Source organism: Chelon labrosus (genome assembly GCF_963514085.1).
Source record: "Chelon labrosus genome assembly, chromosome: 24".
Lineage (NCBI taxonomy): Eukaryota > Metazoa > Chordata > Actinopteri > Mugiliformes > Mugilidae > Chelon > Chelon labrosus.
The window spans coordinates 920,934-947,213 of NC_140357.1; the positions used below are offsets into that span (position 1 = coordinate 920,934).

Below are 26,280 nucleotides of genomic sequence, written 5' to 3' on the forward strand. Positions count from 1 at the left end.
CAGCCTGAGCAGATGTGGACGTTCACGCTCGGGCGGGCTACGCTACATGGCACTAGTCTGTGTTTGTGCAGCTTGCTCTATCAGTGAGCGGCTTTAATGTGCAAACACTCCACCACCCCAGCCATGCTGCCACATTACGGGCCTTTCGAGACCCTTTCTCCGCTATTTGCTGATCAGTGAATGATACGTCGCACATAGTTGAGGTGGGAGAACAGGGACGTGCGCATACTGTACATTCTGAACATGGTACGAAGTCAAGGACTGTTACCACAGCATGGATAATAGACCTCAGCTTTTTAGCAAAACCTTTCATTTGTATTAAATCTCCTTCGTTCCATGTCAGTGAAGGCCGCACCTTCAGTAACAATGTGCGTTATTTCTTTCCCATTTTCAAGACATGGAAGCATGGTTTAGAAAAAGTGTAGTATTAAAAAGGTTATTTTCCCCAAGCTTACTGCTGCTTACTGTTTCATAACTCATACAACATTGACCTATCTGAGGGAAAAAGAACTTTTCGTCTGTGAGTAGAAATCTAAAATAAAATCCCATATCTGTAAATGTGCTTTACCCGAGCATGAGATGTTCAAACTGGGCAGCTGATCACCAAAATGTATCCAAGTCACAATCATTTAAAGAATATGAGATGTTGAATAAGTTCAGAATACATCGATCAGGCATGACCACCTGCCTGTTATTGGATAGGGCTCCTTTGTGCCTCCAAAACAGTAATCAGATACTAGACATGGGCCTTCTGGGGGTGTCCTGTGGTATCTGGGACCAGATTGTTTTTCGTGGGGGCCTTTGGGTCCTGTGGGTTGAGGGGAGGCGTCTCTGTGGATCATCCCACAGATACTTGTTTGGGATCTAGTGAATTTGGAGGCCAGGTCAACGCCTTGTGCTGTTTTCCGTATTTTTTGAGTTGTTCCTATACTGTTTTTTGTGTGTTTGTGGATTGCTGCTGCCATCAAGGAGTTTCATTGCCTGGTCTGGTCGAGGTGGGGGTTACATGTCTAAGTTGCCAGGCCGGGACAATCAGAGATCAGGGAAGACAGTCAGACAGGTGACACATGAGGGAAGGGCAAGTGACCTGAAACGACCTGAAACAACAGGTAACATCCACACGAATGCGAGGTCCAACAGTTTCCTAGAAGAACATTGAATTGTCACAAGATGGTAAATACTATTTACTTCTCCTGTCAGTGGTCATAATGTTATACCTGATCGGTATATGTGCTTTAATTTACCAAAAATCCAAGTTTTAGGAATCACAGCTCCTTAATATGTACCATCCTCTTTTTTTTAAGCAGCTAAAGATAATTGTATGCCTGACTCAGAAGCTATTTCACCGATATCCGTGGATTCCCGCATCAATCCAATCAGTCCGGCAGTTAAAATGGTCTGAAGCTGATTCCAAGTGAGGCGTCTGCATTTGGAAGCTGTTCGGAAACTGCCTTCACAGCGGGGAGCTCTCAAAAGTAAAACAAATCAATCAAAGAGAAAGCAGTAAGATAAGGATACAGTTTGTTACATGCCTGACAGCAGCAACAAAAAAAAAAAAAAAGGAAAGCTATATGAAAAGGCCCAGGCATCCTCAAAAAACAACAGTGGTCGATGACTGAAGATAACGTCTAGACTTGACGAGGAGAGCAGAGGGTTCATAGGTGCAAACTATTCACTCCTTTGTTCATTAGCTTTAAAAAAAAAACATCTAAAAAGCCATTCTTTGGACAGATCTGTCAAATACAGCGGAGGCAGTGTGATGGCATGGGCAATGCATGGCTTGCAATGGCACTGGGTCACTGGTCTTTAGTGATGATGTGACCGAAGACAGAGCTGGACTAAGCATCAACATTACAGATGAGCAATGGCCCCAAACATACGACCAAAGCAATCTAGAGGCTTTTGAAGTTAAAGAAGTCAAATAGTCTGCCCACTAAGTCTCTTGATATCAATTTTCATTCATTCCTTCATTGATCTTCTGTAACCGCTTGTCCTGTGCACATGAATTTAGAATCACCAATGAACCCAACAAGCATAGTACAGGGACACAGGAAGAACATGCAAACTGGTCTGGATTCAAAAACAGAACCTTCTTGCTGTGAGGCATCAGTGCCAACCTTGATATCAAGTTGCTGAAACAAATCTTCTAGATCCCAAACTCATCGAGTATCTGTGTGATGCACTGGAACAAGCCTGATCCACAGAGGCCCCTCCCCTCAACCCATAGGACCCAAAGGCCACCACTACAAACATTATGTTGCCAGACACCACAGGACACCCTCAGAAGGCCCATGTCCATTCTCGGATGAGTTAGAGCTGTGTTAGAGGCACAAGGGAGACCTGTCCAATATTAGGCAGGTGGTCATAATGTTATGCCTGATTGGTGTGAATGATATTTCAGTTCAACCCCTTAAAATAAAGCTGAGTCTTCACTTGAAGCCAATATTTAATATAACATTAATGTTCTGTTCAAGCTACAAATCCAGAATTTCAAAAGTATAATGCAGGATGATGCTGTAGGCGCTGCACTGGAATACTGAGTGGATGGATGCACAGTTAATTGTCAAGAAAAAGCTAATCTTACTCCTACCAAAGCCATGTAATAATTTACATGAGACAATACGGCATTTTAATGACACAAAATTAGACATATTAGTTGCTATGTTTTTGAAAGTTTGCCCTTTGCTTCCAGTCTTTATGCTAAGCTAAGCTAAACACATCACAGCTACAGCCTTGTCCCTAGCATACAGGCAGCACTTTTACAATTCAGTTTTTCAACAAAAAGTAATTGTGGGAAGCAGAGTGGATGTTATTGACCGTTCTGCCACATCCTCTGGAAGTTTCTGTGAATTCAGTGCTTTTATTGTTGCGATTGATTTTTCTATTCTCTCACAGCTAGCAGTGGAGATGAACTAGCTTTTCAGCTTGTGGAACAAGGTTTTATGGCCTTGCTTTCGATATGTTACTTACCTTTGTTTTGTTTGTAGTCTTTCATCAGTTCTTTAAAAATCAGACTTTAAAATCATAGATTGGATAAATGCATTTTTTAAATAGTACTCGTTAAACAAAGCAGATCAAATGTGTTGATCTATGAGCTTTGGTGGCATTAGTCAATAGGTTTTATTACCTCTGGACTGAGCCAGGCTAGCTGGTTAAAAAAAAGCATAAAATCTGAATGAAAGGAACACCGTAGTACAAATTGAAAATGGGGTATGACCTATGAACTATGAACAGCAGCCATGTTTAGCTCAAGAACTGTCTTTGCAGGATCATCAGAATACAACTACATGGTGACTCCAACGTTCCAAACAAACATAAGCCTATTACGACCAATACATCTGCTGATAGAACTGTTATTGTGCTTGTTATCCCTCAAACCTACATAATCACACCACAACCCGTTCGCTTATTTTTTTCCTCACACAGCAAACACTGTTGGACATATTTTGTCTTTCCGCTTTTTGGTGAAAAAGATTTTTTTCCCCACATGTTTTCTTTTTAAACGTCTCCCCTTATCCTACTTTTCTCCCCAAACACCAGGGGCCAACACAAAAAGGCATGGCGCAGATTTCAACAATAAAGGTGACACTCAATTTTTTGACCGACATAATAAACACCTGACACATCATTTTTTTTTTCTCCTCGCTTCTATTTTCTGGGAGAACCTTGACAGACAGCTGTGAACTGCAAGGAGACAATCATTTGACCAATGGAGCCAACATAAAGGCAATTGTTATTGGTTAACCTTTATTAAAGTTTTGCTCACAAACAACGTTCGCATGGCACAGTGTCTTTTAGTATCCTAGCTACAAACAGTTGCTGTATAAAGAATTGGAAAAGTGGTCAACAAATGTAACTTTCTGTAATTTCTGTAAAGTAAATGGTCTTGTTTTCATACAGGGCATTTCTACCTGTTGGTATTCAAAGAGCTTTGCAGTCACAATGACACGTCTACCTATACGTTCACACAAGCACATGCGCATTCAAACAAGCCTGTGGTCCATGGGGGGATCAAAGCTCCCTCTTCTACCATCTCAGCGATAGCCACCAAACCATAAGGATAAAGACAAATGTCTCAGTCCAGCATACTTTGTCTTCTGACATCTTTAATGACTTTTGTTTCACTAACAAAGACCACGCCTTAAGTGATGCAAATACGTTTTGGTAGACAGGTAGTGAGAGAAATGGATGGAGGAATGAGAAGGGTTGAAGGGTATGGGATGAAAACGGGTCAAGGGTGTGGGATGAAATGGGGTCGGGGGATGGGATGAAAAAGGGACGAAGGGAAGACATGAAGGGGGCAGAATGTGTAGGCGGATGATGGAAGGGAGGAATATGGCGTATTCTCTACAAAACAGATAAAACAGCAGTTTTGACCATACAATGAAATCTTCCCCTACTTGCCAATGTTTAACAAGGTGTACTGGTCATGTGGCCTAACTTTTGCAGGTTGTATTTGTCTGGCAAGTACCTCCCCCCTTTTTTGTTCCAATTAAAGTGCAACTCAACACACTAATTTCAGCGTTTTAGTTTTGTGATTAACCCTATTTTCTCTTCTAAATCAGAGACGTTTATTCCAGTGGATGTGTCCTGAGGCATAAACCTAACCTCTATACAGGGATGTGGTGATAGCAATCCCTTTTGCCTCCTCTTATGAATTTAAGTTTTAAAACGATATATATGTATATATATATCTTTCCCTTTTTACATTTGTTTCCCTCTACTGCTCGATGAAGCGTGAGCGCTAACCCATGAGAAAATGTCTGCCCACCGCCGCACCCCTCCCCCCGACTTTTCTATTAACACCTCCCTCTGCGTGATGATAACCTAATAGCGCGGCTTTTTTTCTTTACCGTGTTTGGGTAATCTGTGGGGACTGTCTTGTGACTGGAGGTGAAGAAGAAAGCCATAGGAGACGTTTCAGTTAAAGGGCACCATTTGTTTTCTGGGCGAGACACACAAGTGCCAGAAAAAGCAGTGACATTTCTGAATCACGTTATCATGGGCAGTTGTTGTTGTTTTTTTAACGGATGTTGCTCTAGAGAGTGATATTAGACACAATGCTCGCCTTTCGTTCTTCCGTATGAGTTAGCATTAGCCAGGCACTAGGAGCCGGCCTTTAAAACTAGTTTTTGTCTATGCGTTTTTTTAAAAATGTTTTATTTGATTTCTAAATTATCTTACCAAGGAAGTCCAAATGTAATTATTATGCCCCAGGACACATTTAACAAATGCAGTCTTACTATGGGATACATTTAGAAAAATCCAATTAAATTTTTTATTAAAATTTTAATAAATTCTTCCATTCTTTATTTCAGTGTTATTTCTGCAGAGACTGTCAATAGTAACACTTTTAACACAAAATCAGTTTTAAACAGTTTAATTTCAATATTGTATATGCTAAATACTTAAATAATAATTTAATATTGTGATATTTATTTAGTTTGACAACAGAACTTTTATCGGAAATTGGAATTGATCTGCATAGATGAATAGATGAAATTCTAAATATCTTATGAGAACAAAATGTTTTAAAATACATGGTATGGGCACCTCGTTAGATTTATTGAAATGTTGTCGATAAGTCATACACATATGAGACACACTTTTGCTTACTTGACTATACAACTGCTTCATAAAGTACTCAGACCTCTTCCCATCAGACCATGAGTTAGAATCATGTTGTGACGTTCACGAACGAACTGAATCTATTGACCCGGCTCTTTAAAACGAACGATGTGAACTGAGTCGCAATTGGGAGACTCGTTTCACTCGTGAGTGTCTCAGTATGCAGTGGTGTCGAGAAGCCGGAGGACATGCTTCATTTGAAGTGACTTGTTGGCGACTCAAAAACACAAAGTAAGCTAAAGAAAACACAGCAGCATCTTTAAGCACATTTGTGACGGCAAAAAGTTGGTGGTATGACAGTGAGCATAGATGCCAACTTTTGACTGGGGTTCCATTCCCAGTCAATGCAAAGACTTTTGAATTTCTCAAAGTTGCTGTGGGCAAAGTTATTCAAACTCAGGTAGCCCACCAATAGAATATATATTGGTGGGATATCTAAATTTGAGTGATTTTGATCCAGATCTTACTTTATAATTCCTCCAAGTGATTATTTCCTAGATAAAATTAGTTACGCACAGGCTGACATCTTATAAATAAATAAATGTCAGAATGAGCCAGTCTTGAACAACTTTTTCAAAGGAATGGATCCACAAGATCTGGCTCCCTTCAAAGAGCTTCAAAGCCCATCTCTTTTTCATTTAAAATGAAACCTTCCTGGAGGTCCTTCAGCGCTGTCAGATTAGATGGAAAACATCTGTAAACTTCCATGTTCTTTTTAGATGTTCTGTTTGAACGTTGCCGGTCCCCCAAGTTCAGTCGGAGACTCATCCTAAAACCACTCAAGCATCCTCGTGATCGTATGCTTCAGGTCACTGTCATGTTGAGTGAAAGATGAATGAAAATATACACATTCTGATGCATGTATGAGTTTATCTGCTTTATCTGACTTCACATGACTGGCCTGCGGCTAATTGGTTTCTCTGTAAGAGCTGGGTTCTGCTTAGGGTTCATTCTAGGGAGTTTTTCCTCGCCAGCGTCATCATGGTACTTCTTCTCAGAGTATTGGGTTCTGGGTTCTTTAACGTGGGGATGGTATTAGTATGGAAATAGCATTTGGAATTCAAGTTTTGTTTCATCAGACCAGATAACCTTTTTCATCATGATCTTGCTGCTTTCCGAATGAACCCGTTCTTGCTCCGTTACTACATTTGACTGGAATAATTTAAACTAAACAGGACAAACCACAGTTTGGAGACACACCAATTGTTAGAATATTTTTATGATTCATTTTATTTTTTATGGAGCAGCTGTACAATGTTGTATAAAAGAGTTCAACAAAACATAGCCATACACAACCTTACAATAACAAAACTATGTCCAAACTGAACAGACCGACCCAATACAATGACACAGGAGGAGCTTAAGTACTGGTTTCCTCAAACCAAATAAGACACGTCCCTCAAACACAAAGTGTTAGACACACTAACTACAAAGAAAACCTGGCTACACTTAAATCCCCCCCATGCTATGCCAGCACATGGTACAGCCCAGTGAGCTCACCAGGAAGAGCAACATAACCAGGTAATTCAAAACCAAAGAAATGAAGGTTGACACGTCAAACAATGCATTGAAACTGACTTATAACCTCACAGTGTTAATGTGTGCACTCCAGTTAACACTAAACTTGAGTTTTACGTGTGGTTGACCGCAAATGAAGCTAAGAAGGTGAAGGTGTGGGCTGCAGTGATTTTACCATGTGGGGACTCTGTCCACCCCACAGTTGTACGTACATGCAAAGTACAGCTTTCGTTGTCCAGACACTTGTTATCCGGACATTTCTTCAACATGACAATGTGTTTCTCTCGAGGAAAGAGTTGACAGTCAACCTAACCATCATGCATTTTCATTATTTGGGCTGAAAGAAAAATGGTCGGATATCCTCCACCAAAGAAAAGAGGACTCAGAAACTTTACTGTAGGGAGATTTATGAAGTCTTTACCCTGGAATAATGTTACTATTGCAGGAGGTGACCAAATAGGAGATGTGATTGCCAAAGTAAAGGCTTGCAACCAGCAGTTAATTTCAATACCACACAATGAACTAATTCATCAGTGGTCCATGTTCCCGAATTGAATGAACTGAGTTGCCCGTTGCTGTTACAGCATGTAAATTCTATCAGACATAAAATCCTGGTATGAAATGCTATAGAATCGAAAAAAAAAAAAAAGATGCAATCACCTTGCAAGAAATATTTTGCAGCAAGAGATCCATAGATAATGACTTATCGATCTGTAGCATTTCACACCAACGAATTTCTATCTGATGGCAAAAATTTGTTTCTCCAAAAATCTATCTTGCAAAGTGAGGGTCTTGGCTAGAGTTGTGATGTTCAGAACAGAATCTATTAACCGGCTCTTTAAAACGAATGATGTGAACTGAGTCGCAGTTGCGAGCCCATCTCTCGTGCTGGCTTTTACAGAATTGCGTTTTTGGGTCTGATCTAGCAATCTATGCCAATAGGCTTTGAAATTTTGGTGAGTGGCTCACAGTTATTTGAATGTTGTTAAGGAAAGTTGCCTGGTGTATTTCCAATATTAATATTCATTAAAACTAATTGCTAAATCATGGCTAGGCCAACTTAGGGATGACTTAGACTTAGACTTAGATAAAATGTGTTCATCCACAAGGGAAATTGCTTGGTCACAGTAGCAGAGTTGCACATAAAAAAAAAACAACCAAACAAAAAAAACACTCTTAAGAACCACAGATAAAATAAAAATAAAATAAAATAAAACTAAGTAAATAAAATCTAGTGAAATAAAATAAATAATATAAACAAAAATGTACAAATTAGCATATTAGCATATGGACAAATGTACAAGAGATAGAGACGGAAGAATATATATTATATACATAGGAATGATAGTAAGGTGCAATAGTGTCCATTAACATGACTAACATGGATTTATCTGTTACAGAAAGGTGAGTTGTTGTACAGCTGGACTGAGAATCGTATGCAAGATACTGGTAAGGGATACTGGTAACCTGGTCAAATATTAAGGGAGCCTTGCACTCACTGTAGCTGATCAACTTTAGTGGGTTTAACTCACTGTTTTCATTTGTAGCACATGTGGAGTACTTTATGCTTAAATTATTTCACTGTTAATTTTATAAATTTAGTTCATGTTGATTGGTTAAATAGATTAAAAAATAGACAGATAAACAAAGCGGATTCTAAATGATCATGTGCATTGTTGTGATATACAGTATGCCAATTCATTCAAGTAATTAACTTGTTAATCTAAAAGTCGTGTTGTTAATATGGTAAAGCAAATCCTCCATTGTTGTGTATACTTTAGAAGATATCCCTAATGATGTGAATGAGGTTACATGTAAGAAAAAAAAAAAACAGTTCCGCCCAAGGGTGTAGGTTGGCTTCTGAGCTACGTATAAAGATCAGGAAAAAAGCTTGAATTTCCTCTGGGGTTACATCACACTGGTTATGAAACACCAACATATATTGGATTTGCGCCTAACAGATGAAGCATAGTTTACCTTAAATTAGAAGGGCCAAATCACCGGGAGATGGTACTGTGTTGTTAAAATAGATGAAAAAAAAAAACACCATCTGCCCACTGCAGCTGCAGAAAAAAACAACAACATCCACCTTGGAATTGCAAGAGGAAACCCAAATACTTTGATTATGCGAGCAGGGGTATTTCTACAGAGACGTGATTTGCTCCTTTTCAGAGATACTGGCTATCTTGAAACACCAGGCAAAAGACCAACACTTGAACACTCTGAGAAAAGATTGTTTTATAGTGAAAGGTCTGGATAAAGAGCGTCTTCGGGCTCTACCTTGGCTTGCCGGTGTTTTCAGGAAAGCAGGCAGAATCGATGCACTCTGACTGTTTGAACATCTGCAGTGGCAATGAATTACTCCTGTAGCTCCCCTGTGGTTCCACCTATACCTCAGCGGCTGCTGCAGAGAAACCTCGCAGCACTGCAGACAACCTCTCAGACCTTGCTGTACTCTCCAGCCTTACTTCTTCTGGAAGTTTTCTTTTTACTTTGACATGAGCTTTTGTCTGGAGTGCATTAAGTGAACAGCTTGAATCAAACACCTCAATTGTAATTATTCAATTACGTCCCAAGAGCAAGTATTACACAAGTACTTGAATACTTTTTCTGTGATTTTTCCATTATTTTACCGTAATTACTTTGCACTCATGAAAATGGACACTGTAGAAAGAGCGGTGCATTAAAGAGAATGGAAAGGAGCTGCATAAATACAGTCGTTATTAGATTGAATATATTGTACATATTCCCGCATGAAATTCAGATAAATGACAATGTATGTGGAGGAAAAAGATGACTGGAGGAATAATTATTAATTATTTAATACAACGGCTCAATTCGAATAATCGAACAGATTACAACACACTTGTTTATCATTTACTGTTTTCCAAGTGTTAAACTGGTAGGACCACAAAAATGGGCGTAGCGAAGTCTCATGGAACCAGGGTTACATATGTAACCTTAAAAATAAATAAAGTCATTTTTAATCAAGTTATTAGCCTGTGTAGGTTCATGAGAAAGGTGGTGATAAAGAGAAGGTGCATGTGAGACAGGTGGAGGCATCGGGAATAGCTTTATCTTGTAAATAATACACTGCTTAGTATGGGTGTAGTGTATCTGAGTGTCTTTATGATTCAAGAACAGTCAATGAATTGTCTCTTTGTGTGTGAGACACAACTAGACAAGCAGATATTTGTTGCACATTGGCACTAGATTTCTATATATATTTATATTTTTGACAAAATACAGTATAGTTGCAGTTATTGACAGGTTTGTGTTTGGGCCAAAAAATGATTCTCTGACTTTGGATACAGGATGCTAGCTGTGTTTTCGATGTCAGAAGAACTGTATTGAACAAGAAGCAGTAATGGGGATGCACTTTATATTAGAGATGGGATTTATGGCTCTTTGAAACGAGCCGGATTTTGTGGATCCGTTCCTTTCAAAGAGCCGTTCAAAAGACTGGCATTCTCTTGGTGGGATATCTGAGTCTGTCATCGATATCTAAACTATAAACACTTTTGCGCTGACCAGGAACCAAACACGGGTCCACTGTTGTTCCTATTGTTTGTTTTAAAGAGCCGGTAAATAGATATAGTTCGTTTTCAAGCCTCACAACTCCACTAGCAACTTCAAGATTTAGGTGAGGAACATCCAGCCTCACTCAGTGGAGAAGCAAAATAGTAGATTCTGTGCACAGCTGTGTGAAACAAAATAAGCCAAATTTAAAAAAAAAAAAAGAAAGAAAAAGAAGAATGGCTCACAACTGCAACTCAAATCCCATCGTTCATTTTAAAGAGCCGGTCAATAGATTCAGTTCGTTCGTGAACTCTACTTTATATATAATATATATATATTTAATAGTCATTTGTATTTGTCCTAACAGTATAAAATGCTGAAAGCAATGGAAAATTCACATAGACCAAACATCCCCTCCCTCCCCCAACCCCCATACTCATGTAAAGATGAGTAATGTGTGTAACGCATGCAGCTAGTGGAAGAATATATTACCCCCTGGCCTGGGTGGCAGTGATGAATGCCCGAGACAAACTCGCTGCACAGTCACCCAGGCAGCTCCACAGGCCCGAGAGAGTACAAAGAACGAGAAACCCATGGATAGTAATAGAGAGAGAAAGAGAAGAACACTTGAAGCAGTTTGATTTCTTTAGTTTTAAGTGTACTTCACACTGACAGGATTGGGACACAGTGCCTCAAGACCACCGTCTCTAAATGGCTTTAATTCTGCAGGGTTCTCTCTGTTGGATCAAAGGGGCCTGAGTGGACTCCCTCCCCTCGCTGCGATGGTCTGACTCCACACCAAAAGAGATGGGTAGTAACAGTCAATTTGCCTGTTTGTTTGATGGAGAGCCGGCGAATAGTTTTGTCTGAGCCCACAGAGGCCTGCAGCGACCATCAGATGGTCATCAGTTACAGCCTATGACAACTTAATGGCAGCGCTCTTGTTTTATGTGCATCTGCCTCTTCAAGGTTGTTTCCACCACACACACTGTTCCACCGGGCCTCTGCTGCTAATGTGGAACTGAATGACAAACAGGAACTTATTGACATCAGCACTCCCCCTTTAATTAACAGGCCTTTATATATGTATATGTAGAATCTGTCCAGTGTCGTCGTGGACATTGACCGCAGGTCTCCCCCCCCCAGGCACACCCGCAACCCCCACACTCCAGCTAGGTTACGGGTGAGAAGTTGTGAAATAGATGCTGAGGCATTAGCAAACCCGAGGCACCCACTCAGAGCGTGGCAAAGATTAATAACACAGCGGGTTGCTTTCGACTCCTTTGGCTCGCTGTTTTCTGTTGCGTAGGAGGAGAATAAAACCCTCCTCCGCGGCCGAGTTGCTTTTTGCCAAGCCTACTGAGGTGCAGCGTAGTATATAGAACAGCCAGCTTTCTAGTCGCACACCGTTCTTGCTACAGTGAAGAGAGAAACCAGTGTAGGGACCGGTCATCCTCTTTAAATCAGGCACACAGGAGAGACCGAAGTTCTTTAAATACTCAAAGTATAATAGTAGCTGGTGTTCAAATAAGCTCAAACAAAGACTGTACACTTAAAAAGGCTGGAAATGAAAAAAGAGCCTTTGCCTTTGTTTCCCCGTGGTAACATGGACAGTGATAGCAAAATAGAGGCTATGGATGAATGAAAACGAAGTACGTAATACTAAAAAATACTAAAAAAAGAAGATTTACGTGGTGGTTCTCATAGTCATAGAGCATTGGCTGTGAGAAAAACAGGACCTGAACCACTCTGAAAGGAGTCAGGTTTTTGTTGGCAGATAAATGTGGGGGAACATCTTCGTGTGGGGTATGCTTGTTGGAGAAGGAAACACGATAATCGACGCCAACTGATGATCGCCGATTATTGCGTTTCCTTCTCCGACAATCAGTTGGCGTCGCTTAGCGTGTCGGAGAAGGAAACGCGATAATCGACGCCAACTGATTGTCCCCAAAATTAGCTACCGTCAATTATCGTGTTTTCTTCTCCGATAATCAGTTGGCGTCGATTATCGTGTTTCCTTCTCCGATAATCAGTTGGCGTTGATTATCGTGTTTCCTTCTCTGACAAGAATACCGCACAAGATAATCGACGCCAACTGATTTTGGAGAAGGTTGAGTGTCGGGACAGACGGGAACAAGTATGATCCGTAGCGGCTTGAAGAATCTGAACAGCAAATAATGCAGGTGTGAGCCTATTTTTACTCATTTTAGAATGGTATGAGATGACTCCTTTGTTGTACTAAATGGGAGACTTCTAATCAATAGTACTCTGCCTCCGATATAAGCTTGTTCGAATAAAGGCTTGTTTTTGTTTTTTGCAGTACATAAAGGCTGCTATTTTATGCTCAATTTTATGACTTGGATTCTCTCACACTACCAGCACACGAGCTGGCTACCTCCCCTCTCAATTCAAACCTTTCCTCAGCAGACACTTTAATCCCAAATGACATTTGAGAGACTTCCCAAGCAGCATGGTCAGCAGGGCTGGGGATAATGGGTTCGTTCGGCTGTTGATTCCGGGCAACTGAAACTTTCGGGATTGTAGCACGTGCAGGGCTGCAAGTGTGAAGACGGCACTGATGTGGAAAAAAAATATGCCCACTAACAGCATGTCAACCGATGGTCCCAGATGATGAAGATACGTACGGCTGATTTATTGTGAATCTCGCCTGTTTACATCCCCTTCCATCTTCTTTCCTGCAAAGGACCCGCTTTTCATTTATAATCACCACCTACGCATGTTCTAATCACTCCATTTAATCACAACTGGAGAGCTTCATAAACAAGGTATTCATTCCTAATTCCCATGTGCCCTGCTCATTACACAAAGAACAAATGGAGGAGGCGGGAGAGACAGATGCAGAGATTACAGGGTTAAAGCCGTGAAATTCTCATCAGGATCTCCTGGAGAATGTCAGATCATATATCTCTAACACCGGCAACCTTTCCTCTGTGCTGTACTGTAAAAATGACCAGTGTTAAATTAAAAGAGCAAAAAAAAAAAAAAAAAAGAAGGTCAAATTAATTTCCGTTTGCTTGTTGATTACAACGTCAAGAATGACCTTCATGTTTTCTGTGTGACCAAGATTCATTCCAGCGTGTAACTGTTCTTTACACTGTTCTAGACAGCAGTGAAAGATCTTTGAGAAATACATACAGTAGTTATAAGTGTAAAAATGTGTTATACTTTATAATTCAACTAGTACAAAAATGACATTCGTCTGTGTATTTGCTTATGGTTACAACCACTGGAAGAACCATAGCTAGGACTTTTCATTTTTCTGCTCTGGATATTATCCCGGTGTGTTGCCAAGGTTTCTATTAAAGCCCGCTAATTCAAAAGATCTTTAATGAATTATTGATTTGTATCTGGGTTACATATCAACAGGACACAAGAAGTCATTGTGGAGAATGGTCCTTATTGGAGTATCCCATGGTTCGGGGTGATTTGTTCATTTTGTTTCTCAAATACCATTCATCAGTTTGCTAACTGTTCCCCGCTGATGCCATCCCCCGTTCCCCTGTTCCTCGTCAACAAAAAAATAAAAAATGGAGTCAAATGTTCAGGAATAAAGACTGTGACATTGGAATTCAAGGCCCTAAGATTAAAAAGAGATGCCGTAAGGCCTTGTTTGTTTATCTCAAGCTTTGACTGAACAGATGGCCTTGATGGCCTAGGACTCTGGGGGCAGTTGTTTTTGCATTTGGATTACTTTTTCTAATGTACTGTGTGAGTGAATCTGTTTGATTCTTTGTTTTGTTGTTGCTTCCCCTACAAGAATTGAGAAGTTTATCTTCTTATACCTAACCTTACCTTCACACAAGTTGCTGAATTGGAATAGTTGGTAGGAGCTCAAACTACGTATCGCTAGCTTCCCAACACTGCTTTATACACAGATACTTAATGTATTCAGTTACAGAATCCATGCCCTAAAATGTAATTTGTAATGTATTCCATCACATTACTCAATCTGGGTAACCTATTCTGAAGACTTGGCTTACTTCCACATTGAATTTCATTTTATAAGCGTAGGAATGCAGCAACTGAACCCTGTTCAACCCACATGAGCTAAGTTCAGCTAACGTTAGCTAGCACATCAAAAGCTGTAGCAAATCAGCACGTACGAGACCGCCAACTACACATGTAGCTACCTACAACTATTTAAAAAAATAGTTAATGACTAATTAATTAATGACTAATTAAGAAAAAAGAACTTACTTAAAGATGGTTTTTCAGGTTGGAGGTAGAGTCTTTGGACGATAAAAGGGGGTTGTTTGCTGGCAAGCATGTTGCGTTTTCATACCATCATCTTGCTAATCACGGCAATAGCTCACCTGTTTAATTTTGCAGTCTTCGGCTGCATGTTCTACACTAGAGCTTCCGGAAGATGTGCGGAGTTGCTTTAATTTTAGATCGTGAATAAACATGTGAATCATAAAAGTACTTCATTTGTAATGGTTCCTTTTTTTGACAAGAACGGCACCAAAATAACAACTACACTACTATATTTTCGACTGCCACGTCCTACCAGCCACGTCCTGTCTAAGGTTTTTTTTTATTATATCTGGGTGAAATTGACGCCATTCTAATTTTCTTCTACAGATATCCACGATGAGAACGGGTTAAAGCCAGTCATGGTTTACATTCATGGTGGCTCTTACATGGAGGGAACTGGCAATATGATTGACGGCAGCATCCTGGCCAGCTACGGGAACGTTATCGTCATCACAATCAACTACCGGCTTGGAGTCTTGGGTGAGTTCCCTGGCATTAGTTACTGATTACTGATTGTGTCAGAATGTTAGTTCTGCTTTTTTTTGATTGACTCTAACTTTTTTTTCTGAGGACAACGCAGCATTTGCATTGCTGTGCGGGATTACATGCAGGGAGGTGGACAGTCAAAACCATCTTAAGCTCTTTTTGATTGCATTTTCTTGAATCTTTGAAGCGCTTAATTAAAATGGAATTACACATTGTCTGCATTTTACAATTGATTTCTAGTGTTGGATATGGCTGTGGCTTTGAAAATATATATTGAAAGAAATCGCATAGGTTAATACATCTGCACTGGTCACATTTACACTTTTATGTATTTGATGCACTATTCTTTCCCTTGATTGCCTGCATGGTTTGTTGGGCGTTCCGCCTCCAGCTATCACGGGCTTTGTTTTCCTAGTGCCAATCAGCCTCTAATGACAGTGTAGGAGGTAGTTTGCATTTTCCTCTTTATTTCAAATTGTTGTATTCCAGTGCAGCCTTAAATGACCCTCGCAGCGCAAGATAAGTACATGTAAATGAAGCAAAGACTCTTACATCTGAACCCTTTTCAATTACTTTAATCACTCAACAGCATCAAACATCGTGCAGCGGCAAAAAAAGTCTGTGCCGGGGAAAATAGATCCGTTGTGATCTGAGCTGGTATCTGTACCACAGTCCCGGGCATCTTATTTTGTTCGCCTTTGTAAGATGAAAGCAGCTCACACAGGGATACTTTATCTTGCCCTTGACATAAAGGTTCGGGTTCTGAATGTCTGGCGCCCCAAGAAAATTTGAGCGGAGGCCGATAGAATCAAATGGTTTGAGGAGAAGGGTTTTTGAAATTTCAGCCACTCTATATTGAAATCCTTCTCGATAGAACATGGCTGTAACCACTTTCTGCCGTTTCCCGTTTTCTGTTCAAATTGCACCAGACGAGCCGAAAAAGCACTTCCCTTGGTTATCGGAAAGTCTGTTTTGCCGGATTCTGTCGGTAATCTCTAATTTACCATGAAACAAACCTGTGAACCTGGTTTTCTCTTCAAGGTGGTCTACATACACTTTGGCAACATGGAGAAAATGCCAAAAAAAAAACAATCAGGTGTAACATTATGACCACCTGCCTTATATATTCTAGGTCTTCCTTGTGCCTCCAAAACAGTTCATCACAGAATGGACATGGGCCTTCTGAGGGTGTCCTGTGGTGTTTGACAACAGAATGTTGTTAGTGGGAGGGGAGGGCCCTCTATGGATCAGGCCTCTTCCAATGCATCCCGCAGATACTTGATCAGTTTAGGATCTAGGGAATTTGGAGGCCAGGTCATCAACAGGTCATCAACCGTTTTTGTCAAGCGGCATCCTGCTGGGGATGGCTGCTGCCATCAAGGAGTGTCATTGCTATGGGGTGGGGGTGCCTGGTCTGGTCTAGGTGGTTGGTACATGTCTAAGTAACATCCACATGAATGCCAGGTCAAAAGGTCATAATGTTATGCCTGATCAATCAATGAACACTCACTAGCAGTGAACAAACCTCAAAAATTATTTTTGAAGATATAGTTCCTGTCATGATTAAAGTAAAAGCTATAGCGTGGCTGTAGTCATGGCTACAAAACAACAACAACAAAGAGTGGCTCTTGTTAGGAAACGGGAAATAAACAGCTCAATGTTTATCTCACAATTTATTCATCATCCACCCACCTGACCTTGTCCCTCTTGTGCTTCTATGGTTCTACTAGCATGACCTGATTTGCCTTTGTGCACTCAAAGCCACAATGTTGGCTGGGAAAGTCAGATTATCCACTATAATAATGATGTCAACTCTTGAGAAGACATGGGTTGCGGTGATTGGATTTATAGGCCAAACTAGTGAATGTCGTTGGCAGTAAGAAGGACTAAAGCCCAATTTTATTTTCTATGGTGGCGTAAGAAGCTTTCCAGCAGTTTGGTATGGTCATTTGCAGAAAAATTACTCACAATAGACTGATCAGAAGTACATATGTCTGTTACTGTCAGTCTATAGCTACTTTAGCAATTAGCATGATGGCATGATGTCTGTATTCTTCTGTGTTTCCTTATTTAGTGAATTTTGAATTTTTTGGAATGGAGTTTGTGTTTCTTGATTTATTATGAAAAGATACTGAACCATGTCTTTTGGTTAGCCGTACTTCCTGTCTTAGGGCCCTATCGTTCCACTTTTCAAGTTGTCCATTGAGGTACAGCTTATTGTCCTCTTGTTCCACCCATTTTCCCAGATTGATTCCACCCTGCACATGTGTTAAAATTCACATTAAACTAATGAATGTTGGTTGTATTTGGAGCAGGGATGTCAGTCAGTTTGCATTGATTTATAAATTGGTATAAATGATTCTCACCATGCGAGTTGATCGTATCTGCTTAATACAGCATGAAAGGTTTGTCTTTTATTTTATTAAGTCCCTGTAGGAAAGCCGAAGGCAGCAGGACATATGTGTTGATAAATCTACAGCCTCTTATTTTGGAAGTGCTGCCAGGGACTAGTTATGTGATATACAACTGTTAACTCTGGTCAAGTAACTTTCAATAATACAGATCAAACTCATATGTGCAATAAGTCACCCAAACAGTCTATGTATGCATGACGAACCACTTTACAGTTGTCACTGTACTTTTTTAAACAGAACTTGTAAAATGTAGTAAATCTCTTCATATCCTATGCTGTTTGGTGTTTGTCTTTATATACTTGTGCACCCATACGTCTACAACCACTCAGCTGCCACAATGTTTTGAGCTGCAGCCCTTCTCCTGGGGCGCTTCTAGATTTCGTTGTGAACACGTCTATTCATTCTAGTGATGGGCAGCCTGACTCTTTTCAAAGAATCGTCTCTTTTGACTCGGCTCCCTTAGACGAGCCGGCTCTTTCGACTCTCAAATGGCTCTTCATTTAATTTCACTCTGAACCTTCTATTTTTTACTTTTGTTGAACATTTTCCAAACAAAGCTTTAAATGGACAACTGAACATAGACCCACAGCAAACAAATCACAATGGTATGATCCTAGTCTGTCTTCGCATGCGATTGGCCGCAGAGACGTATTCTAAGGGCTGGTCACACTGAGATACCAACCGCCACATTCGCTGACCTTCCAGCAATGGGCCAACACCTTTCTTGAAATTGTTTTGATGGTGTGTTCTGTAATCCAAGGTTCTGGGCCGGTTCACTTTCTTTGTCTTCAAAACATTGTATTTCCACAATCCCCTCAGTGTTGTGGCGCTCGTCTGTGTTGAAATCTGATGTGGAATGGGACGCGAGCGCTATGGTTCGGCAACTAAGTGTGTCTATCTGAGGAAACAATGCCTGTGAAATTGGTTGCCCATTCTGTCTGGACAAAAGGTACGCTGAAATGCTAATAATGTGTTTGAGTACACTTACCTGTAAAGATAGAAGGCAGTGTTGGTGAATAACACTGTAAACTTAAAAATCCTGCATTATTCTTAGTTGAAAACAAATTCTTTATTATTTACCTCTGCTTATGTATTTGGTGCACATAATACTTGCCAGCCTACGGTTAGCTTATTATACCCGGGAATTAATCACTAGGAGGAATGATAGTGTAATATTTGGATCAGAATCGTTCAAACTAATCTTCTAAATATATTCTATTGATGGGCTATCTGATTTTTTTATCATTGTGAAATATGGATTCTAGATAGATACTTTATTTATCGTGTAGGACATTTGGTAAAGACCTATGCGTTAACCACAGATTGAACTAAAGCTCGCAGCTGCAACTCGGTTCTGATCGTTCCTTTTAAAGAGTCATTCAATAGATTCAGTTCGTTCGCGAATGTCACAACACTATCTTTTAAAACGAGAATGGTTTAGGGTATTTATTTTTGATGCATCTGGATATGTTGGATTAAAAAATAAACAAATACATTGCCAGCTTGTCCTGACATGCTGTACTTACCCACACACGCACTCTGTGACAACAGAAATTGTAGTTTCCCCGCAGCATGCCTTGCTAGCAACAGATGAGCCGCACAGATGATTGCTGAACACATGGTTATTTCTTACCAAAGCAGCCTGATGGCAGTAAACCATTTAGGCTACACCATCCTCGTGGGTAGATGAAGCATCACAACACATGCTGCGTAAGAGACATTACCACTCAAGGATGTTTTTACAGCGTCATCACGGGACATATTATTGTATTCCAGGTACAGACCCTGCAGGGACTGACCGTGGATCTGTACTAGCCTTGTTAATACAGTTACTATATATATAGCATTTATCCTGGTGACAGATCTATATTTTTGTTCATCTCTATTGTTTGCATATTTGAATTGGTTGTGCCCACTATGTGGTTTCTCTGCCGTTTGCATGTGGTTCATTGTCAGTTGAAGTAAAAGCCACAATACAGACTTGTGCACATGTTACCCTCCGCCACAGCTCTGCTCTGTTGTGCTGTGCTGTGCTGTGCTGTGCTGTGCTGTGCTCTGCTTACCATTTGTTATAAGGCCGAGCTGTCTGCACCAGTCACTATATTTAGTTGCCTGAGAGCCAGGGGGAAAAGGTGTTCTGGAAAAGTGTGCACTGCGGAGATGGAAAAAAAAATAAAAGAGAGATGAGTAGAGAGACACAGAGGAAGAGAATGCAGATGAGGATACAGGTAAAGACAACAGATGAAGGCAAGTAGAAGAGGAAGACTAAAGAAAGAAAAGGGAAACCAGACTGGCAACGTCGAAATGGAGATCTTATTCAGCTGTAAAACTCACCCATCCCCAAATTACAATGTGTTTGCGGCTCTGGCAGAAAAGACTGTTCCATCTCCCATAATTGACATACAGTAGTTGCACGCATTGAGCTCTTATTAGATGCATGTGTCATATCTATCTCTGAAGGAAGTCGTCCATGCTGCAATATAGAGGGTTGTCAGAACTGCCTGGCCAATAAAAAAGTCGCCACCAGGATTTATCTTAAGCAAATAGATAATAGGCATCTATTATGTTGAAGAGAACTGCAGGAATGCTATCATTAAATGTTAAATTGAAATGTTAGATGAAACGGGGTGTAGTAGTTTGCGCTTTTGCTTCACAGTAACAATATGCTAGATGTGAACCTGCTGTGTGACGGTCTCGGCCCCGTTCAGACCTTGTGTGACCTTGTGTATGGAAGCTAGTGATGGGAGGTGCATGTTTTTTCAAAGAACCGTCTCTTTTGGCTAGGCTTCCTTAGAAGAGCCGGCTCTTCCGGCTCCCAAATGGTTCTTTATTTAGATTCACTCGAAGCCTTCTATTATATATATTATATATTATATTATATATACTATAACACTTTAGATAAAAGTCTTTAGTACAAGTTGGCATTTAGAAATACCAGATGTTTGGATATCCACTTTCAGTTCATGTCTTCACTGTGCGCACCTGGCCTGTACCACTACACTCTGTCTTTGGAGGTGCTGCGCTGCTTCCCTCTTTCACGTAATGGTTTGACCCTAGTCTGTCCTCGCATGTGATTGGCCACAAAATAAATGACTACCCCTACCTGAGCGGCTGAAGATCTGACTCTCACTGACGGGAGTCGGCTCTTCTTGTTTGTTACAAAGAATCGGCTCTCTTCAAATTACACATCACTAATGGAAGCTTCCATGGTTCGAGCTACAATACAACAGAGACAGTGACTGTTAAAACTTTACTACTCGTGCTCATGGGTCCTAACACTTCCTCTTGCAAACATGCTGGACTTAGGCCTTTATGTGGTTCATGTTGGGTTTGTGTTGATTCTAAATTGGCCACAGGTGTGAACATGAGTGGGACTGGTTGATTGTCTCTGCCAGCACATGTGTTGAGCCATTTCTTTTATTGTTAGCTTAGGTGTGAGGGGCAAGAGATTTCAGGGACAGTCGTGATCAGCCAAACTACCAAGTTCAGGTTATACCTTGCTGTGAGCCAGCAATGGAAATTAATTGAACTGCTAGGCTAAGGTCTGGGACCTTGGCAGAGGAGAAGAATATGTCCACTTCTTTAGCAAGAAGTTACGGTAATCATTTGCCATTCACGTTTACCTAATTTCCCAAGTAGGTTGATTCAATTCAATGCTTCCAATCAGAAGGAACAACAGTTCTTGTTTTTTTGTTTTTTTTGTTACATATGACAGCGTGAGGATGACTTGCTAAATGTCCGTAAACCCAGCAGTCCCTTCACCTCACATGTCTGGGTGTTGCAGTTCAAATGATTCCAAACGATATTTCCAGCTGATGCCGTGCGGGAAGGCGCTAACATGTGACACTGCCCGGCGTCGGACGTGTGAACAGAGTGATGCTGGGCTGAGGCAGACGCCTCCGTGTGAAGGGGCAGCGAGCTCTGCAGGCTGAGTAGCTTTCAGTAGTATCGGACACTCATCAGCCTTCACCACTTTAACCTCGCACATCCATGGCGGACAGCTGTCTTTGGCTGTATCACTTACACTGTTTCCCTTTGCTCGCATCGCTCCGGTATAACTGTAATACTGTATCCAGCAAGAGTGGATACTACACACTACGGAAGAGTGTGTAGAATCTGTTAAACTTCAACCTCATGAAACGCCATATATCATTATGGGGCAAGGGTCAGAGGATTGGTCGGTTGCTACTTATCATTTCATCACAGCGTTAATTATGACTAATGTTTCATTAGTTTCAATTGTGTGTTCAGCCGTGAACTACAACTTTGTCACATCTCTGTACACTGCCATTGTACATCAAAAGAGTTATCTGGTTCTGTAGTCCTTCATTCACTTCACTCATACTGGCTGTAAAACAGTTTCTTTCTACTATCCTTTCTAATTTGAATCCACTGTGAGAAATGGACAGCGGATGTTACTCGCTTTATGTGTTCATTCGTGTTTTACATATCTAGAAATCTTTGATAGCTAGAATCTTAGTAGCCTTGCTAGAGTATTGTCTTTCGCGGTTTGAAAATAGAGGCTTAACAACGAATTATTCTTCACACCAGTCATTCTGGCATTAGCTTGTCATTTAGGAAATGCACAGCCAATACTAATTACCATTAATGAAAGAACACAATACACACAATAAAACCCGCCCTGCAACCAACAGCTACTCTTTAAAGGGAAGTCTTCTGACCAATATCCAGGTCAGAAGACATCATCCGGGGTCTGCAGGTCAATCTACAGACCCCAGATGATGATAACAGGTAACTCCGGACTCAATGGGGAATAGCACTAGCGTACAATAACAAAATATTGGTGAAATTAATGAGTTTCGCGGCAGATAATGCGTTATTTAGAGGCTGCGTTTCGGTGCCCCATTCACTTCCATTATATGGATATACGCAAATCTAAATATCTCCTGACTGACTACAAATTACATAACAGTTATATGGGTGAGTAAACGATGGTATTTTATGCCAGAAATAAGGTCCAGGTTGTAAAAAACAGTAGTTCCCCCTTAACTGCTAACTGCACTAGCATGTTAACCTACATCTCCTATTTGTCGACCATAAAGTTAACTTCATATATGTGGTAGTTATAGAAGTTAATGGATATGCCAATGGAGGCTATTACACTGTCTAATGGCTTAAGAGGCTAATGAAATTAACCGTACTTCTCCAATTCTGGCATGCCACAACACAGCAAGATGACATGTTGATAACGGTAGCCTCCTATTCTGCTCTGTGGTGTTTGCCTTCAGCTAACCACTGCGACGTTATCATGAAGTAGGCCATTTAGTAGGTTTGTACAACTTCATACAACTTCATATGATCAACTTGCATATGATCAGGAAAGATGTTTCCTGATCATATGCTAGCAGATCAACAACACAAAGTCTTTTAGGCTTTTAGCTTTTAGGCTTTTAGCTTTTAGCCTTTTTTAAATTCCATTTTGTCTTTTAGTTTTTTTTTTTTTGTTAGTTTTTTTTAGTTTCCCTGCCTCTCATCATCATTGCATTCAGATAAACCTTCTGGGTACTACCTGCCAGGACTAACCAGCAGACAAACAGTCAATTATTTGTATTTTTCTTTAGAGACGAAACCAGACCATTCATCACGCTGGACGCTCGCGTGTCTCCAATTGAACAGATGTGGAACTCTGCAACTATTAACCATATCATGTTTCGTAACATTTCCTCTACCTCCGAGTGGTTATCGCAGGTTAAATCAAAAGCCTTAAACCTTTCGTTAATCTCAAAGTGCTTTTTATTTTTTGCACAAAACACAGACAAAATGACCTCACTGCAATGTCTGAATGTCATAAAACAGATTCTCTCAAATAAAAGTACATATTAGGCAGGCTGTAATTATGTTTGTCATTAAAAAATCATTTGGAAAACAATTTGGAAAGGATTTGCTTGTTTTGACCTTTGAGGAAACGGATGTTGATTTTGTTTTAGTTTTTTTTTTTTTTTAGCCAGAATGTTAGTTATTTTATTTTTGTTTTATTCTAATTTCGAGTACAGTAACCATGGTTACAGATCTTATTTTTAGGCTCAAATACAATTCCAGGGTGATAGAGCCGACAGACGCTCATCAATAAATGTAGTCCAAACCCTGGTTGTGTGAACAGAACCATTCTCTCTGCTAACCTAGCATTAGCCTCTGTATATGTTTTCTCCAGGAACTCAGCTCATGAAAACAGCTCATTCAGAAGATGTTTCACTCATTTGTTCACTAAAATCCTGTATTTAGTTTGAAAAGAAATACTGCATTTCTGGATAACATGCAATATGATATTAATGCTGTAATATCGCTTTAGCAAATGTCTTGACCTTTATTCTCTGAAGCTCCTCTTACTTGTATCTAAGAGACAACCCCTCTAGCTTGCACACACACAAATCTGTGTGCAAGGGCATCAACATCGCGGCGCTCCATGTTTGGTTCTGCAGTTTTGATCCAAAGCTTTGCCGTGAATAACACATTCTAGTCAAGACAATAAAGCCAAAGTTAAAGCAACTTGTGAGATGCAGCCCCTTGCTGTCTTGAAATGCAGTCGTGTTTACCAGTCATGTTCATGTTAAAACTCCACATGAACGGGCAAAGATTTCTTCATAAGTTTGTGATATGTCTGAATAAATTGCTGATATTTTCAGTGGTCTCATGGTCTCACGTTGCTGTAAAAGCTCACGAGTTCCATTTGAAGACGGCAATAGTCGATGATTCAAAATAGTGATGCTCCGGCTGTAGGGAAAGTAAGGGTGAGCTGGAATGTGCTTTTCAGGTAGCTGCTTGCTGATGGAATGAATCTGATTGAGAGCTGTGTCACAGGGTTTTAGAGATCACTGTGGTATGGCCTGTTAAGTACTCTACTAGCTTTTAGTGAGAAGCAAATGAACAATCTTTTAAAGTACCACTTTTGATTATCTGATAAGTGTGGTATTATGATTTTATTCATGTGTACACCTAATTATGACAAACCCGGAGCAGGTTGTGGCTCTGTGACATTTGGAGCCCCCCTTTGGCCCTAAAGAATGATTCAGATAGGGACCCATCACAAATCCTTTAACAGACTCATTCCTGACATGATCTTCTGCTGAATATAAAGTAAACACTGCAGTCACATTACCTTTTTGCTATATAAATGTCAGGATGCTGTTTGTATGCTATTTTTTTTGTATCACTGTAAATTATAAATGGGTTTATGTCATGATCCCATTAACATACAGCCTGTGCTGGTGTCAGGATCTACGGTATCAGAAGCTACAGCCAGTTAAAATCACAGTGACGACGATGTAATCAGGATAATCAACCCTGAATGTAAGATTGTGCAGTAGCACGGTTCACTTTTTGATCAAATTCATTCCAATTGTTTTTAAATGACTCCAAATCTTTATAAATAAACCGCCTAATTCATTTTCTGGAAAAACTCTTAGAGCTTTGTTGCATAAAACAGTAATTACAGAAAAGAAATAATAAAAAAAAACTACTCTGCCTCTTTGTAACATTGCATGCTTGAACAGATGGCCCGTTGTGCACCGACTTAAAGACTTTCTGTGTTATACTAGCAATTAATTGGAAGAGAACCAATTGTGCACTGTCTCACTTGTCTCTATATTAAGTGCCAAGTTAAACAGCTCTTTCCAGGATACTTCTTAGAAATTAGTAAAATAAAGCTTTAATAGACGCTGGAAGTGTTTGAGAGGTCTGGTCTGGAAATCACAGTTTTCTTACAGAGCTTTGTTATTAGCCCAAATGTTTTAATTCAAAAACATATATTGAAAGCATGCAAGGCATCCATATCAGCATATGTGTACTTGCAATGTTTTTTTTTTTTTTAAATTGTTATTTAAAATCTTATTTTATTGTCTTAAGACCATAGACTGTATATAAATATGGACAACACATCCCCACTTCCTTGCATTGGTCAAACCACAGACTCTATATAAATATGGACAACACATCCCCACTTCCTTGCATTGGTCAAACCACAGACTGTATATAAATATGGACAACACATCCCCACTTCCTTGCATTGGTCAAACCATAGACCGTATATAAATATGGACAACACATGCCCACTTCCTTGCATTGGTCAAACCATAGGCCGTATATAAATATGGACGACACATCCCCACTTCCAAGAAATGTTGGATCATACATTGTACTTAGTTATTTACTTATTTTTTCCAACTCTCATGGTCCAATGGGACCACTTTACAGAGTGGTTGACACGGCAACTGGTAGTGATCATGATGTCACATCCTGTTTCGATAGCATCAAATAACTAAAATGAAACTTATCAGAAAAACTCTTGAACATTCATCATCAGTATTATATTAACTACCTAAAATGAGAGAATCCGTCCTTGAAAAAAAAAAAATATATATATATATATACAGTATATATATATTTGACATGTACTTTGGTGTTTTAGTTTGGCCCAAGTCAG

The 26,280-nt window shown here is 40.1% G+C and overlaps 1 protein-coding gene across 2 annotated transcripts in view; it reads left to right on the forward strand.

The window, feature by feature from the left end:
* Window positions 1–26,280, forward strand: part of nlgn4xa (neuroligin 4 X-linked a) — an 83,211-nt gene that overhangs the window by 10,342 nt on the left and 46,589 nt on the right. Inside the window, exons 2-3 of one of the 2 annotated variants that reach the window (XM_084574006.1) lie at window positions 3,541–3,597; window positions 15,268–15,420. In XM_084574006.1, the coding sequence (XP_084430132.1) occupies window positions 3,541–3,597; window positions 15,268–15,420 (210 nt within the window). Of the gene's footprint in view, window positions 1–3,540; window positions 3,598–15,267; window positions 15,421–26,280 lie in introns of those variants that run through there. The other variant, XM_084574005.1, reaches the window with a different exon arrangement.